Source organism: Triticum aestivum, chromosome 2B, assembly GCF_018294505.1.
Source record: "Triticum aestivum cultivar Chinese Spring chromosome 2B, IWGSC CS RefSeq v2.1, whole genome shotgun sequence".
Lineage (NCBI taxonomy): Eukaryota > Viridiplantae > Streptophyta > Magnoliopsida > Poales > Poaceae > Triticum > Triticum aestivum.
In genome coordinates, this window is record NC_057798.1 from 727,979,455 (window position 1) to 727,996,478 (window position 17,024).

General features: G+C 46.6%; 1 protein-coding gene across 1 annotated transcript; it reads right to left on the reverse strand.

Annotated features, from left to right (window-relative positions):
* Positions 1-82: 82 nt before the first annotated feature.
* Positions 83-13,978, reverse strand: LOC123039493 (WRKY transcription factor SUSIBA2-like). Its single transcript, XM_044462638.1, has 5 exons — positions 13,689-13,978; positions 13,445-13,585; positions 11,531-12,051; positions 5,510-5,652; positions 83-235 (listed from the first exon to the last, which is right to left on the reverse strand). The coding sequence occupies exons 1-5, from the start codon at positions 13,976-13,978 to the stop codon at positions 83-85; spliced, it is 1,248 nt and encodes a 415-aa protein (XP_044318573.1).
* Positions 13,979-17,024: the final 3,046 nt, after the last annotated feature.

Below are 17,024 nucleotides of genomic sequence, written 5' to 3' on the forward strand. Positions count from 1 at the left end.
GATCTGGCATGGTAGGTGGCGTATGGACAAGAGAACCTACTAGTGAAAGTCACGCCACGAAAACTCACATAATGCAAGTCATTCAATAACAGGCAAACTGGGGATGCCCACTGTAGACTTTTGTTTCCCTACTGTACAACATCTCTGCTATTAAGGGGACAATTTGGTAAATGCCGATCCAATCACATCTCCTTCCTTTCTTAGGATGCTGGATCTGCTGGGTGGACATGTAACACTGCCATAAAAAACAAATCAATCACCAATCAAAAATTTGTCTCCAACAGCCCCAACCGATTCACTATCATACTCCCTCCTTTCCAGTTTATAGGGCTTATCTCAAAATTTTAGTTTTTCCATTTTATAAGGCTCAATTTGGTTGTTCCCCATCACAAGTTCAGATTTTAAGGTGCATTAAATCATTGCATGCAAGTATTAAGAGAAAATTGACCAATGCATGTACTTTATGCATGCATGCATTGCAATTAATGCATTGGTAAACATAATCTTCTGAGGAAACAAGAGCATTAATTGGATGTTTTTGCAAACTACAAAAAGTATTCCACCACTCACCATCTACCTTGGTTGGTGAGATTTTTGAATTGAGCCCTATAAACCGGAAAGGAGGGAGTACACGACAAATCACACTATCTACACTACCAAAAAAGACAAAACGTTCTCATTTCGCTCAACCTTCAGCCGTCTCCGTTCCATGCTTAATGCGCCAAGAAAACCACAGGAAAACCGGCATGCACCTCTTCTCTCCTCTATTTTCTGTATACTTTCTATTATTAAAGGGGATGTTTTGTACGTCGTTCATCCCCCAAGCCCATTGATCGAAGGATCTTCCCATGATGCTCTATTTCCTTTTACTAACCGCAACCCCACCCAATATGGTAAGTGTTAATTCAATCACATCTCCTTCCCTTTTTATGATGCACTGACGTGTCTCCCTAACCGATAAACTTCCGTAAAAAAACAAATCACTCATCAATCATACAATTGTCTCCAGCTGCCCCAACCGATTCACTACCATAAACGGTAAATCAATCAATCTCACCACCTAAAAAAGACATATCATTCTCATTTCACTCAACCTTCATCCGCCTCTATTTCATGCTTAGCACGCCAAGAAAACCATGGGAAAACCGGCACACACGTCTTCTCCCCTCTATTCCCTCTATAATCTCTACTATTAAAGTGAGTCCATCCCCCGAGCCCCACCAATCGAAGGATCTTTCCATGATTCTTCATTTCCTTTTACTGACCTCTATTTTTTACCGACCGCAACCCCACACAGTTTGGCAAGTGCTGATTCAATCACATATCCTTCATTTTTTAGGGTGCACACATGGGATCTGGCTTGCCCGCTCCCTTCCCATGCTCCCATCCGTGCTCCCACTTCATCCTACGACTGTCTTTTTTCTTTTTCTCTTTCTAATCTAATCATCACCCCCTGATTTTAAGGGGGTGGGGCCGGACCTTATTTTGTTCCAATCAATCAAAACAAGCCACGTACGCGGGAGCACAGATGGGCACATGTCGGGGGAGCAGGCAAGTCTCGTCCGCACACATGTGTCTCCTCAACTCATCCACCGTCACAAAAAATAAATCAATCACCAAACAAAAATTGTCTCCAACAGCCCCGATTCATTACTATGCACGACAAATCAATCCATCTACACTACCTAAATAAGACATAAAGTTCCCATTTTGCTCAACCTTCATCCTCCCCCATTCCATGCTTAGCACACCAGGAAAACCAGAGGAAAACCGGCATGCACGTCTTCTCCCCTCTATTCCCTCTATAATCTCTACTATTAAAAGGGTGTCTATAATTCGTTCAATCCCCTGAGCCCCACCGATTGTAGGATCTTTCCACGATTCTCCATTTCCTTTTAATTTATTGACTGCAACCCCCACCTAGTTGAGCAATTTCTAATTCAATCACATTTCCTTCCTTTATTAGGATGCACTCACGTGTCTTCCCAACATATCCACAATCATAAAAAATAAATCAATCATCAATCCAAAAAATTCTCCATCAATCCCAATCGATTCACTATCGTACACGGCAAATCAATCTATCTACACTACCTAGAAAAGACATAATGTTCCTATTTTGCTCAACCTTCACCCGCCTCCGTTCCATGCTTAGCACATAAGAAAACTAGGTGAAAACCGACACACACTTATTCTCCCCTCTATTCCCTCTATAATCTCTAGTATTAAAGGGTATGTCATTCATCCCTCGAGCCCCACCGATCGCAGGATCTTTGCATGATTCTCAATTTCCTTTTACCGACCGCAACCCCATCCAGCTTGGTAATTGCTAATTTAATCACATCTCCTTCATTTCTAGGATGCACTCACGTCAAGCTGGCAATGGGGATTACCCATGCGGTTATTGGACACCCATCCCCATCCCCATGATAGGCTCCCCACATCTATCCCCATCCCCGTCCTCGCCTACGGGGATAAAAAAATCCCATCCTCGGCCCCATCTAGATTTCATCCCCGTGGGGAAACCCATACCCGCAATCAACAACAACATTTCAACAACAAAAAAATTATTTCAGCATAATAAACAACATGTAAGGCCATTTGGGGCCATGTGTTGTGGTTAGTTTAGGGTTTTCTTTGGGCTTCTTTTGGCCAAATAGCGGGGATGGTAGAAATTTGGGTGGGCATGTGTGGAATTACCTAGGGTCTAATATTTTAGGGCTCACATATAAGGCCATCACGGATAAGGTGGATAACGGGTATGCAGTGGTGGCGCTAGGCCCCAGGCAGGGTGGGCCATGGCCTACGTTGGCCTCAAATCTCTTTGTGTACCGTAGCATACATGTCACTGTTTGGCACTGTAGCATGCAATCAGCTTGGGGTTGCCCGGGTCATTATCCAATCCTAACACTACCACTGCAGGTATGGGTAATGCTATTCCATCCTTGTCCCCGTCTTACCTGATGTATAAGGTATTTGACCCAACAACTTTCCCGTGGGCAGTAAAACTAGCCCATTCATGCCCCCTAATAGAGTAATTACCCACGGGGATGCATGTAATGGTTAACCATTGTCAGGTTGACACGCACGTGTCTCCCCAATAGATCCACTGCCATGACAAACAAACCAATCAAAAATTCGCTCTACTAGTCCCAACCATTCAGTACTATACACGACAAATCTATCTATCTATACTACCTAAAAAAGATATAGCGTTCCCATTTAGCTCAACTTTCACCCGCCTCCGTTCCATTCTTAGCACGCCAAGAAAACAAGGGGAAGCCTGACCAAGTACAACCCACGCAAGCATGTTTGTTATCCCATCTATTCCCACTATACACTGGTTTATTTCTTCAAGGTTAATGATTTCTTTGTTTTTTAGAGAAAGAAAGGGTTGGTGGAGGAGGAGAAACTATTTAACAGTAAATTGAATCAACAATACCATCTAATGTACATGTATGTTCTAAAGGTATATGTTAGATATGATTGATGTAAAACCATTAGAATGTGTATGCCACCGTTGCAACGCACATACAATTGGCTAGTAGGCATAGTTTCATTATTGTCTAATTTTGTTCTAGCCAGTGTAGCCACCAATGGCTACATATAGAAGAAATAATCAGCCACCTCCCCTTGCCTTTCGATGCGCCTGATCACACCCACTTGTCCTCCCCAAAGAAGCACATGTGCAAAACAACCCCCTCTAGTAGTGCTCGGAGTCGCATCCTTGGCATAGCCGTAGCATGCCTCACAGCATCGCTGCGACTTTTGAAGTATGCCATCGCAACATTGTTGGAGCAACCAGTCCAGCGTCGCAGCATGGCCGCTGCCATCAAAGCATGTCATCACAACATCGTCAAAGCAGCTGACCGACATTGCAGTATGCCTCACACCATCACCGTGATCCTCGAATCATGTCATCACGATATCGCCGCTACCATCAAAGCATGCCATTACGCAACACCGCTGCCATCAAAGCACGTCGGAGCAGCTGGGATGCCATCGCAACATTGCTACTGCCATCGATGCATGCTGGAGCAACATCGTCGAAGCAGCCGAGAAGCTGTCCCAGCATCAATCGAAACATGCCATCGCATCATCACCAGGGCAGCCATGCCACCGTCCCAGCATCGTCAAAGCAGCCAAGACGCCATCGTAGCATGCCTCGCAGTGCAACACTATCATATCGGCTTGCAGCGCGGCTACCCTCGTATGCAACAACCAATCTGTTGTTGGTCTTTGCAACACCTCATGTTTCTGCAGTTCTGGCTGGCTTTTTGCAACGGCGTTGTGCCCTCCATCTGGCAGTTGTGCCCCTTATTTTCCTTGGGGTTCACTTGGAGGAGCTCGAGAAGGCCATCCATGACGGGCAAAACCCCACAGGATAGAGGACACAAGAGAGATGGGCGAAGATGTTGGATGTGTTTGATTGCCTCCATCCTCTCCAGCCAGGCCATGGGATGCAGTTTGGCCCATTTGGTTGCCTATGAGCACTGTTGGACCTGCACAACATGGAACTTAAAGCAGCACTCGGCCTGGCCTAGGAGGAACACTCGAATTGGTTGTTTCTAGCTAGTCAGGCCCGAGCGGGCCGAATCTAGCGCACGTGATGGCTGTGATGATGCAGGCTGATAAGATTGCCTGATGACACCTCTTTAATCTTTTATATCTAACTAGCTAGCAGCCACTAACCTATTTTTCTTAACATGTAAGTGTGCCATCTCAAGATGAAACATGCGGAAAAAGACCCACCTTAACATGCAAGCATGCATAGCATATATATAGTAAAAATCCACCAACATAGCAAACATGCATGATCATTTCCACTCTATTATGTTATTTGTATTTAATAAATATTTTGCAATTATAAAAATGATCAAATGCAATAAATCATATGTACTTCCACTTTTTGTTATCCTATGAGGCAAACGCACCGGAGTGCCTAAACTTGTACTGGACGGTCACTTTGGCTTCTAAAGCTGTAAAGTATATGAAACTTGTGCATGCAAACACGGTGCTTCCTCCCATATTTACATGTACAGTCAAGTTCGAGCATCAATTTCATGTATTTTACAAGTTCAGGTAGCAAAGTAACTATCCAATGCAAGGTTAGGCACCCCAGTGTATTCTCCTTCTATCATATTATTACTCAAAATATTCATGTTCATACAACAAAACTTCCTTAAAATATATTGGAAAATATTCTTGTAATAACATGCGGAGTATAATCTAGTTTCTTCAATCCAAGGTCCGCCGTGCAGTCAGTAGAGCGATGCGTCATAGGGAGGTTAATCCACGAATCACTCTTGCCATTAATTAGGGTGCCTGATAAGACTGAAACCCCCACATGTGCCAGTGAACAGATAAAATAACAAAATACCATGTGCGCAAAATACATAGTATAAAGTACTATAATATAATCCACCACATGTTGATGTTCGTCAGTGACATTGTGTGCACACGTATAAATATGGTTTTTGAGCGGCGGTGATGGTGCCCGACGACGTACTGAGGAGTAGTGTGGTGGCCACGCTGACGTTGTGTTTGTAAACCTGGCAACAGCCATGGGCGCATCGTCCGAACGACTAATGGACTGAACCGCGACGGGAGAAAATAGCGGGTTGCATGGCAAGTAAATATCGTCCATCGCCACTCCATCCGTTCCGCTAGGTGACGGTTCACGTCTGGTCCGGCGATCACGGGGCGATTAGGGTTTTGGGGGCTCCTCGACCTCTCGTCGCAACCCCTCCCATGATCGATCCGCGCCGCCGTCATCTCTCCAGTGGAGGTAGAGCATGTCCGTGATCCGCCCAAACCAAACCAACTCACGGCCTTCCGTGCTTCCTAGGCGCACGGTCGTAATACATTTTGACCTAGGAGGAGGGGTTTGGAAGGAAGAGCAGGGAGAGGAAGATGGAAGGAGTGGGAAACATGATGAGGAGGCTGAAGTTGTCCGAGGAAGAGAGAAAGGGAGTGAAGATCCGGGCGTCGTCGAAGGAGAAAGGGAAGAACATGGAGCCACAGGCCATGGGGAAGGTGCTGTCTGAGAAACCGGCCCATCAAGACGCGATTAGCCTCACACTGGGGCGAATCTGGTGCCCCATTAGGGGTACTGATTGTAAGGAGGTTGGCGACAACTTGTTCCTATTCACCTTCAAACAGGAATCGGGGAAAAGGAAAGCTCTGGAGGACGGTCCGTGGATGTTTGACAAAGACTTGGTGGTGGTGGAAGACTTTGATCCAGGCAAAAGGTTAGAGGATTATGAGTTCAACAACATACCCATCTGGGTGCGAGTCTACAGCCTACCCCTGGGCATGATGGATGAGGAAGCAGCGGAGGAGATCGGTAATATTATTGGTAGTTTTGTGGAAGTGGACGCAGGAGCGGATGGGAAAGCTATAGGCAAGTTCATGAGGGTGAAGGTCAGGATGAACATTGAGAAACCGATCATGAGGGGCTTTACCCTAGAGGAGGATGAAGACCAACAAAAACAGAAGCAGCAGAGTAAGCAGATGAATATAGACAAATTGGGGCAAGATGGGTAGGGGGAGAATGGGAGGTGGTGCCGCTTCGAGTATGAATTCATGCCCGACTTCTGTTACACATGCGGTATAATTGGCCATGGAGAAAAAGACTGTACAACTAAGCTGGCGAAAGGAGAGAAGGCTCAGTACGGGAGTTGGTTGAAGGCAGATATGGGGAGGAAGAAGGGGGGCATTATGGACAGTGGAGGTTGGAAGGGTAAGCACAGGGGTGATAACCACCGGAACTATGGCTTTAGCAGATCAGGAGACAGATCGGGAAGTGGGAGTGATAGTCTATCATGGCGCAAGGGGGATGATAATAACAGTGGGGGGGAGGAAAGAACTGTCAAAAAAAGGCGAGGAGGTGAACAACCCACAGAAAATGCCAAGTGAGGCCAGGTGAGCTGGTACTCCGAAGCAACTTAACATGGAGCAAGGAGTTGTACGGGAAGGCGGACAGGAGAATATAGGTAATAAGCAACTTAAGGTACAAGCTAAAGAAGTAGAGAAGGCTGCACTCCCATCAGAGAACACGGGTGAAGTAGGCAAAGTAGAGGGAGGCAAGCAGGATACACAGGCCTATGTGCCAAAGAAATTCAGGAGGGTTCAAAGGGAGGGAAAAGGTGGTAACCGTAGTGGAAGTGGCACCAACCAATCTAGTCTGGGACAGAAGAGAGACATTGAGGGAGAGGATGGGCGAGAATTGGAAGCAAAGAGAGGGAGAATAGAACATGGAGGTACAGTTCAGGAGGTAGAAGAGTCAGGAAGTGAGAACCAACATATCCCATCGGCCGGGCTGTCAGAGCAGCCCCGCCGGGCCCAATGAAAATAATAACCTGGAACTGCCGGGGGCTCGGGAATGGCCCGGCAGTTCGTTCCCTCCTTGAACTAGGTAGGGTGGAGGATCCCGATGTGTTGTTTTTATCTGAAACACGGCTGTATGAGAAGGAGTTGCAACACTTAAGGTGGAAGCTAGGGCTAGTGAACCTGTCGGTGTGGAACCCGGAGGGGAGGAGTAGAGGTATTGCGATGTTTTGGCGAAGGGGTGTCGATGTTACACTTAGATCTTTTGGAAGAAGGCATGTAGATGTAGATGTGAAGGAAGGTAATAAGCCTGTATGGAGACTCACAGGCGTGTATGGAGAATCAGTTACAAAGAGGAAAAAGGAAACTTGGAGAACTCTGAAGTTACTCAAACAGCAGCATCAACAAGGGCGGCCCTGGATCTGTGTTGGTGATTTTAACGAGATTTTGTCGGAGGTAGAGAAGGTGGGTGGTGCTCCTAGGGCTCAACATATGATGAACGGATTTAGGGAGGCGCTGGAGGTGTGTGAGTTGGCTGACCTAGGGTTTGAGGGGGATATTTTCACTTGGAGGAATCATAGCAAAGATCTAAACACATATATCTGCTAGAGACTTGACAGGGCTGTGGGGAATGAGGAGTGGAGGTCACAGTTTCCAAATCACACGGTGGTTAATGGCTTACCAAGGCACTCAGATCACAGACCCATCATCGTCCACACGGAAGGAGAGGATAGGAAGTGGATGAGAGGAGACAGAGGTTTTTGATTTGAAGCTCGTTGGCTGCAAGAGGAGGGATGTGAGGAGATTATCAGGGAGGCTTGGGAGAGAAGTTGGACAAATAGATCGGGGGGTGTGGCAGCGGCGTTGAGGTCGGTGGCAGAGACTATGAGGGAGTGGGATAAGAACGTTGTTGGCGAATTGGAAGGCAGATTAAAGAGAGCAAAAAAGGATCTTGAGATGTGCATGCAAGCCCGGGTAAGCCATGAAAAAGTCTTGGAGGAGGCTAGGTTGAGGTGTTTGGTAGAGAAACTTGAGAAGAAGAAGAATACAATGTGGAAACAGCGAGCAAATGTTTGGTGGCTAGTCGATGGGGACAGAAACACCCGCTATTTCCATCTGGTGGCGTCTGGGAGGAAGAAGGCAAATAGGATAAAGGAGCTCAGGAGGGAGGATGACTCAGTAGTTGAAGAGGAAGATTTCACTAATTATGTCTGCTCGTTTTTTTAGGATCTATTCACTTCCACCGCGGGTGACCGAGTTGACGAGCTCATTGAGAAGGTCAACCCTCGTGTCACCGGTGATATGCTTGAGGTTCTGGACGCAAGCTATACGAGAGAAGAGGTGAAGGCAGCCCTTGACCATATTGGCGATCTCAAAGCTCCAGGACCGGATGGCATGCCATCTATTGTGTTCAAGCGTCACTGGCATTTCATGGGTGAATATGTTGTGGATGAGGTGCTCAAAGTTCTGAATGGTGCAGATATGCCGGAGGGATGGAATGACACCTTGGTAGTTCTCATCCCCAAGGTGAAGGATCCAACCAGAATCAAAGACTTGAGGCCCATCAGCCTGTGCAACGTGGTATATAAACTCATTTCCGAAGTCATTGCTAATAGGCTCAAAGTAGTGCTCCCGGACATCATTTCTAAAAACCAAAGTGCCTTTGTCCCGGGCCGGCTCATAACGGATAACGTGTTAATATCATATGAGATTTCACACTTCATTCGGAATAAGAGGAACGGAAGAGAGGGGGTGGCTGCTGTTAAGGCGGACATGAGCAAAGCATACGACAGGGTCGAGTGGAACTTCCTTGAAGCCATGTTGCGCAAGCTTGGGTTTCGGTCTAGATGGGTAAACCTCGTCATGAAGTGTGTACGCACGGTAAGATACCAGATTAAAGTGAATGGGGTACTCACAGACCAATTCTGCCCAACCCGTGGCCTGCGTCAAGGGGATCCGTTGTCGCCATATCTCTTTGTCATTTGTGCGGAAGGACTGTCAGCGTTGTTGCATGAGGCAGAGAGGGAAGGAACAATCACTGGGATCCGTGTATGTCATGCTGCACCAGCTGTATCACATCTTTTCTTTGCTGATGACTCAATGATCTTACTTAAAGCAAATCACGAAGAGGCAAGAGCTCTCCGGGAAGCGCTGGATCTTTATGAAAATTGCTCGGGGCAGTGCATTAATCTAGAAAAATCTGCGATCATGTTCTCACAGAACACTTCGGTGCAAGCCAAGGATGAGGTGAAGGCGCAGCTCGGCATTAGCAGTGAGAACTGGAATGATAGATACCTGGGTTTACCGGTGCATGTAGGCCGATCGAGGCGCAAGTGTTTGGCTACATCAAGAAAAATTTATGTGGGAGAATGCATGGTTGGCAGGAGCGCCTGTTGGCAAAAACCAGTAAAGAAACGTTGGTAAAAGCGGTCGGGCAGGCTATTCCCACCTTTGCCATGTCCTGCTTTGATCTAACTAAGGGTTTTTGCAAAGAACTAGACACGCTACTGAGCAAATTCTGGTGGAGCCAGCAGGACAAGGAGGCGAAGATGCATTGGATCAGTTGGGAAACGCTTAGCAAACCAAAAGCTTTAGGCGGATTGGGCTTCAGGAACATGCATGACTTCAACGTAGCAATGCTGTCCCGGCAGGGCTGGCGGCTCTTACAAAACCCAGACGGTCTTTGTTCCCGCATTCTAAAGGCACGCTACTTCCCTCACAGTACCGTGCTGGAAGCAGAACCTCGAGACGGTATATCCTACTCCTGGAGGAGCATCCTGCATGGGATTGAGCTAGTCAGACAAGGATATATCTGGCGTATCGGAGACGGCACACAAGTGAAAATCTGGACGGACCCGTGGATTCCTAGGGCATGGTCGCGGAGAGTGATCACCCCACGAGGACAGAACATTCTGACTAATGTTAGTGAACTCATCTGCCCAGTCACGGGTTCTTGGGATGTTCAGCTGGTTAATGACACTTTTTGGGCGGATGATGCTCGTCATATCTTACAAATTCCCCTCCGGAAGGGGGTAACTGACTTTATTGCCTGGCACTATGACAGCAAGGGGCATCACTCTGTCCGGAATGCATATAAACTCCAGGTTCAGCTCGGCAAATCTGACAGCCCACAAAGCGCTGGAAGCAGCAGTACGAGAGCTGGCAACTTGGAGGAGTGTGCTGATCAGTCCTGGAAGCGTATTTGGAAGCTCCCATGTCCTCGCAAGATCCAAATGTTCACTTGGCGCCTGAAACATGAATCCTTAGCCTTCCGTACAAACCTTGTGAGAAGAGGCATGAAACTGGAAAGCACAAAGTGCCTCTTTTGTGGCTGCGTTGACGAGGATGGGGCGCATCTCTTTATCAAATGCAAATCAGTGAAAGCGGTGTGGCGGGCGATCGGACTGGAGAAGGAGAGACAAGACTTAGAAGAAATAACTTCTGTGCATGTCATGCTAGACTACTTGTGGGGGCTAGACGAAAATAAGCGGGTGCAGATCGTCACCATGTGGTGGCACTGGTGGAATAACCGGAATGGAGTACGTGAGGGAGAGGCTGCCGTAACCTGTGACGAACTTGGGCGGCGCGTACTGTCCAACACCATGGAGTACATGCAGATCTTCAGTACCAAGGTGGGGAAGAAGGAGAAGCAGAGATGGACTCCACGAACTGACGGCATACTCAAGGTGAATTTGGATGGTGGATTCAGACCAGGCGAACAATCGGCAACATGGGGAGTGGTGGTTCATGATGCCACTGGGGATGTGATCGCGGCACGCGCGGGCAGAACGACACAGGTGGCTGACCCCTTTGGTGCTGAAGTGATAGCCTTCACACAAGCCATCAGTACGGCCACTGATCTTGGAGCTCTCCGGGTGGTGTTCGAAACGGATTCCAAGCTCCTGCAAGAAGCAATGGACCTGGGTAGGGTGAACTCCTCTCCGTTCGCGGCTATGATCGAAGATGCCAAGTTCCAACTGAAGATATGGTTCTCTAGACATCATGTGTTTCTGTGTCGTCGTGAAGCAAATTCTGTAGCGCATGAACTTGCTCAGGTCGGACGAGATTGCCTACCGAATGAATGTATGATGTGGGATTCTGATGTACCGCCCCGTGTGGCGCTTTGTGTTTTGGGCGACTTGCCCGAGCACCGTTAAGTTATAAAGCTTTGCTTTTCCTAAAAAAATATCGTCCATCGCCATAGCGTCTGTGCTCGTGGAGAGTCCGCTGCCGACCGGTACGTACACCGCTGGATCACTCGAGCTGATCGCTTCCACGGGCAGCGAGGACGACGACCACGATGGAGCTGCAGGTGCCTTCAGGGAAGCAAATGGTGACCCGCACGAGATCTCCGCTTCCAGGCCCGTGCTCACGTCCAGCGGGCTCGGCGTACGCCCGCCGTCAGGGTCACTCGGGCTCGCTCCCACGGGTGGCGGCGACGGCAAGGGCGAGGACGACGGGCCTGCAGGCGCAGCTCCCCCGATGACCATGGCGAGGCACGAGGCCATGGTGTCGTCATCCAATTCGGCGTGTTGAGGTTGAGGATCGAAGTGGCCGCTCTTGGTAGCTTCTCCGGGAGGCACTGTTTGTTGTCGGCACTTGTGCTCGTGCACGTAGGTGACCTGGAACATAGGACGATCGCCGCTGCTACTATCCTGCTGCTGCACCGTCTTCTTCGCCCTGCAGCCGAGGTCATGGCTAAACATGCATTTGTAGTAGGACCTGCATGCATATACAGTTAGAGAGGCTGCAGTCATTTCAATTTTACTATTTATAAACTTAAAAAAAACTACTATTTATGAGGGAGCATTTGAGCTGAGCAGAAACAGACCGCCCTATTTGCAGTGTGGGTAAGACAAAGTTTCATGTCTAAATTATTGTCTATTAATTTTAATTTGTAAAGTTTGATCAAATATCAGTATCTATACAAATAAAATACAAGAATACATTTCATGGTGGATCTAATGGTAATACATTTGGAGTATAGTAGATGTTAAACTTTTGTTTCTATAAATTTGATCAGATGCAAAAGAAGGTTGATTTCTGAACACACTTAGACACCTATGTTTAATTTATTTTCTTGATCGACAAAGCTCAGAAAGTTATATACCTATGATTCATTTGGAATGTGGGGGAGTACACTAGAAATACATAGTTGGTCCAACTCCAAAAATAAATAAATACATTCTTGGTACTAGAATGTTGGAAATAGTAAAGGAAATAGTTATGTTCAACTAGAAGAATGGAAACAAGCTAGAGAATCAAAATCTGACCATGTGTTTTTCATAATTTTTGTTTCTGTTTATTTTGCAAAGATGGTCTTATAAGAGTTGGACAATTTTAAATGAACTAGTAAACAAACAGGTTTCGACATTTAAGAAAATTAAAATTGCTGTAGACCCAACGAATTACTAGTTCCAACCATGGGTGGAGCGAAATCCTGTGATGGCTATTCATTTAAGTCTCCGTGTAGCACTCCCCACAAATTTGGGTAGCACCTCCAGATCTTTAACATTTTATTAAGTATGAATTTTTAAAGTTTGAATTTCAAAAGTTTAACATTCCCTTAAATTTCTAAAATTTTATATATTTGAAAAGGTTTAACTTCTAAAAATTGAATTTCTTAAAAGTAACGCCTCGAACAAAGTTGGTGCTGCAATTTCTAAAAGTTACCAAAAATGTGCAGTTTGACCCGGCGTTGAATTTCTAAAATGATATGTTTGCCTGACTCAGCTAACCAGTTTTGTAGTCTAAATATTTATCCAGCATCCCTCTGTTTTTTTATTTCAAATTGTGTGCACACCTTTAAAAAAATCATGGTTTTGTGCTACTCATCATCAATGGTGTGCACCTTCTAAAATTTGACCCATGGATGTATCTTATAGTACACACTGTTTTTATTAAGAGTCTGGGTCTAATTAGATACTCCCCCGTCTCTGAAAAGAGGGTCCATAACTTTTTTCTGAAGTCAAAGATCGTAAAATTTGACCAATTTTGTAGCAAAAATTATCAAGATCTATGTAACGAATTTGATATCATTAGATAGTCATTAAAATATATTTTCATATTATATCTATTTTTGATTGTAGAAGCGCTCGAGGTCTTAGCACTTCACCTTGCAAATTTTCTTTTGTGAATGTTCTTTTGTCCGTATTTTCTCCATTGGTAACCATCACTGTAAGGCGAGGCTGTAATCTCCTTCTTGATAACCTCGTTTTCTCTGCCCTTCCTCGGGGGAGCAACCTCTTCTCCACCACTATATTGTTCCATGGAGACAACAGCACAGCAACACATCTGGTAAATGAAGAAAACACAAGAGTGCATATAGCCAGGAAAAATGACAAGAGTCAGTAGTGTACCAGATACGCATGTCCTTCGCCGGAGCCCGCTCATCGATGCTACCCTCAGTGATCGTTGCCGCTGGCGATGCCATCCTGTCTACCACCGATCTGCTGCTCTCTCGAGAATTGAGCATGAACAGAGACACCATGAACACCCGGGAGAGCTCCTGGCTCATCGCCGCGGCCCTCTCCTGTCCACGTCCGTCGAGGGGGCCGCGGCGCAGCAATGCCAGAAGCCTCGCGTTGAGATCATACCCGCCGACAAGCTCCTGCGATAGTTGTTCTATGGCCTCTTGCCCGAAGGCCATCTTGAGACTGTGAGTCGCACGAGGTTTCAGCGACTGCAGTTTTGTAGGACTTGGAGGTGGTCTAGCAGCTGAAGCTATTTATATTGGGGAGACGGACACGTACACTACACTGAATCACTAATGAGGGTATGATGACCTCCGTGAATTTATTCCCTCCGTCCCATAATATAAGACGTTTTTGCAAGATAAAAGGGAGTAGAAAGTACTGGTCATATGTTCAACTTCTATGATTAATTCTAGAGGATTCCCTATATGTTTTAGCATTTATAATGGTTTCAAAGCGAACGGCGTTTAAAAATTAAAGCCTCCAAAGCAGTTGTGCAAAATCAGACTCTTTGAGCTACATCCATATTTTTTTTTCCTACTATCAGCACTGCACCACCACCTCCACCAGCCGAGATGGCCATGGCAGAGACCGCCGCGCGCAGCACGTGCCGCCCTCGCCCCGAGCCACCATGTGGCCAGATCTGGCCAAACCATCGCTACACCAGCTGTGTCCGCCACCACCAACACTGCTAGCACGCACCGCCACCATGCCACCAGTCATGCAGCTGCCACGCCACCATCGCAGCTCTGGTCCAACTCGCCACCACCGCCTAGCACCGCTGTCCAACCCGGCAGCCCTGCCTCGCGTCAAGGCCACTATGTGAGAGGACAAGAGGGCCCCTTCCACCGTTGACGCCATGCGCCCTCTGGCGGCGGTGAGGTAGGAAGGAGATGAGGAGAGGGGCCGGTGGCAGTACCTAGATTTCCCCCAGTTGCCCGGGGGGGGGGGGGGGGGGGGTGAGTTGAGTTTTTCCCCCATCGACTGAATAACAACACGAGCGATCTGAGTTTTGATACACATTACATGAAATGACCATATTAAAATTCAAAGATAGATAAGGTCCAAATTTAACATAAAAATGATAATAACGGTCCAAGTGAGACTGCACCGACAACATAATCTCAAGATGATGCAAGTGCACGACATAGCAAGAATCATTGTTGTCGTCTGAAGATATATCCATCACGACGATGTTGGACTCCTCGGCACCCTCCTTCGGGCCCCACCCTCGGCCCCCGCAGCGATCTCAGCAGCGGAAGCATCCATCGCCGCCTTGAGCATCCGCTCCTCCACAACCGCCACAGTGGCACAAGCATATGCGTCCATTTTGAGCATCCACTCCACATCAGTCACGCCGACGGTCGTGGCTATGGCCTCCACTGCGGAAGCATCTATTGTTTACTAGCTCATCTGATCCACTTCAGCGTGGGTGGGCTCATCCTCCTAGAGCTCCTAGGACTCCATGAGATCATCACTGGATTCACGGGAGGTGAGACAGGGCGCACGGTGAGGTGAGATGACACTGGCGGGGCAAGGAATGAGAGAGGAACTCCCCTTCACTATCAGGCCAAACTAGCGAGCGGTGCGGCTCCCGTGTCCACGAGCACGGGGTGACTAGCGGAGAGAATTTGTTTTTTTAACACAGTACAGACGCAAGCGTTCATATACACGCGCATACACTCACCCCTATGAACGCACACACGCACACCCTACCCCTATGAGCACCCCGAAAGACTGAGCCAGCATATCATCTTAAAATTTACGAAGTCACCGTAGCCACATTGTCATCGATGGGAACGTCTCCTCCCACTGAATGTGCATCGTCAGAAATTTTGAAATAAATCCAGGAATAAATGCGAGCATCAGGACTTGAACCCTGGTGGGCTAGAGATACCACGGTCCCTCTAACCATCCAACCATAGGTTGGTTCGCACGGAGGGAATTTGTGAGAGTGTGGTTTTCATTCCCTACCCTTTATATTGGTAATTTCTTTTAAAGGGTGGGTGTCTTAAAGACTCTTCTAGAGTTGATCTAAGCTCCCTATAAATAGGGACTCACGGGTGCTTTGGGTTGCGGGTTTCATGAAGGCCCTACGTGTTATCAATTGTTTGTGGTGTTTCATGAAGGCTCTACTCGTCATCGATCAAATGAAAGAGTAACTGGAGTACCTTTTAATTTGTCCGTGGTGTTGTAGATCGAAAGATCTCACACTGCAACCTGTCCCAGCAAAAACTTGAAAACAACGACAGAGAAGAGCCCACGAGCAAATATGCAAACAAGGGATAAACATTACTCCCTTCGTTCCAAAATAATTTAAGTTTAAGGATTTTCCTAAGTCAATCTTTTTTAAGTTTGATCTTACCTATAGAAAATTTGTAGAACTATACAATATCAGATATATAATAAATCTAATGAAATGTATTGTGTTGATATATTTTAAAGTAGACTTTAATAAAGTTCAACTTAGAAAAATCCTAGAATTTCAGTTATTTTGGAACAGAGTAAGTACAAAGATAATGACTCAGGCCTACTTTAGTCAGTGTCTAGGGTGTAGGGGTAGGGGCGACATATGAGACAAATAGATGCATTGAAAAGTTTTCTTTGTCTTCGAGACGGGTTGATTGTTGGGGCTTGATCGCATGCAATATTGAGGATATCGCTTATTGTTAGCGTTTTGGTGGGCTGAAAGTTAGAGATTAATCGTAATTCAGTCGATTATTTTATTTATCGGTCGACTATTAATCGGTCAATTTTACTTGCAATTCTCAAGTTTCAAGCACTAATAAGGTAAAAATGGAAACAAACATCAGTGTGCTTTAAGCCTTTAAATAAGACAATATTTTATCAATATGTAACTATATATTACCTGTCAAAAAATGAGTCATTGACAAATAAATTAGAACAACACTACAACACATGTCCTCTCTAACGAGGGACAAAGTGTGATGTGCGGAAGGCTAGTGAAGGGCGGCAATGCTACACGTACAAACAGTTTACAGGCTTTTACAGGATGGGTTAGTTTTCATTGGTCAATAGGTGAGCGGGACGGCCCACCCCTCCGAAAATCAGGGGGGAGGGGGGGGGGGGGGGGGGGGGGGGGGGGAGAGGTTTGTGATTGGTTGTTAGATGGAAACAGTTTACAGGCTTTTACAAATCTTTGTATGTCTACCATTTTTGAGTGAAGGGGTATCTGACCAAGGGGCTCGGCTGATTAATAGT

Coding starts and splice junctions, on each gene's coding strand:
- LOC123039493 (XM_044462638.1), bottom strand. CDS start 13,978: ATGGCCTTCGGGCAAGAGGCCATAGAACAACTATCGCAGGAGCTTGTC. Junction 13,586..13,688: donor GCGAAGGACATGCGTATCTG/GTACACTACTGA, acceptor GGAACAATATAG/TGGTGGAGAAGAGGTTGCTC. Junction 12,052..13,444: donor CACAAAAGAAAATTTGCAAG/GTGAAGTGCTAA, acceptor ATATGCATGCAG/GTCCTACTACAAATGCATGT.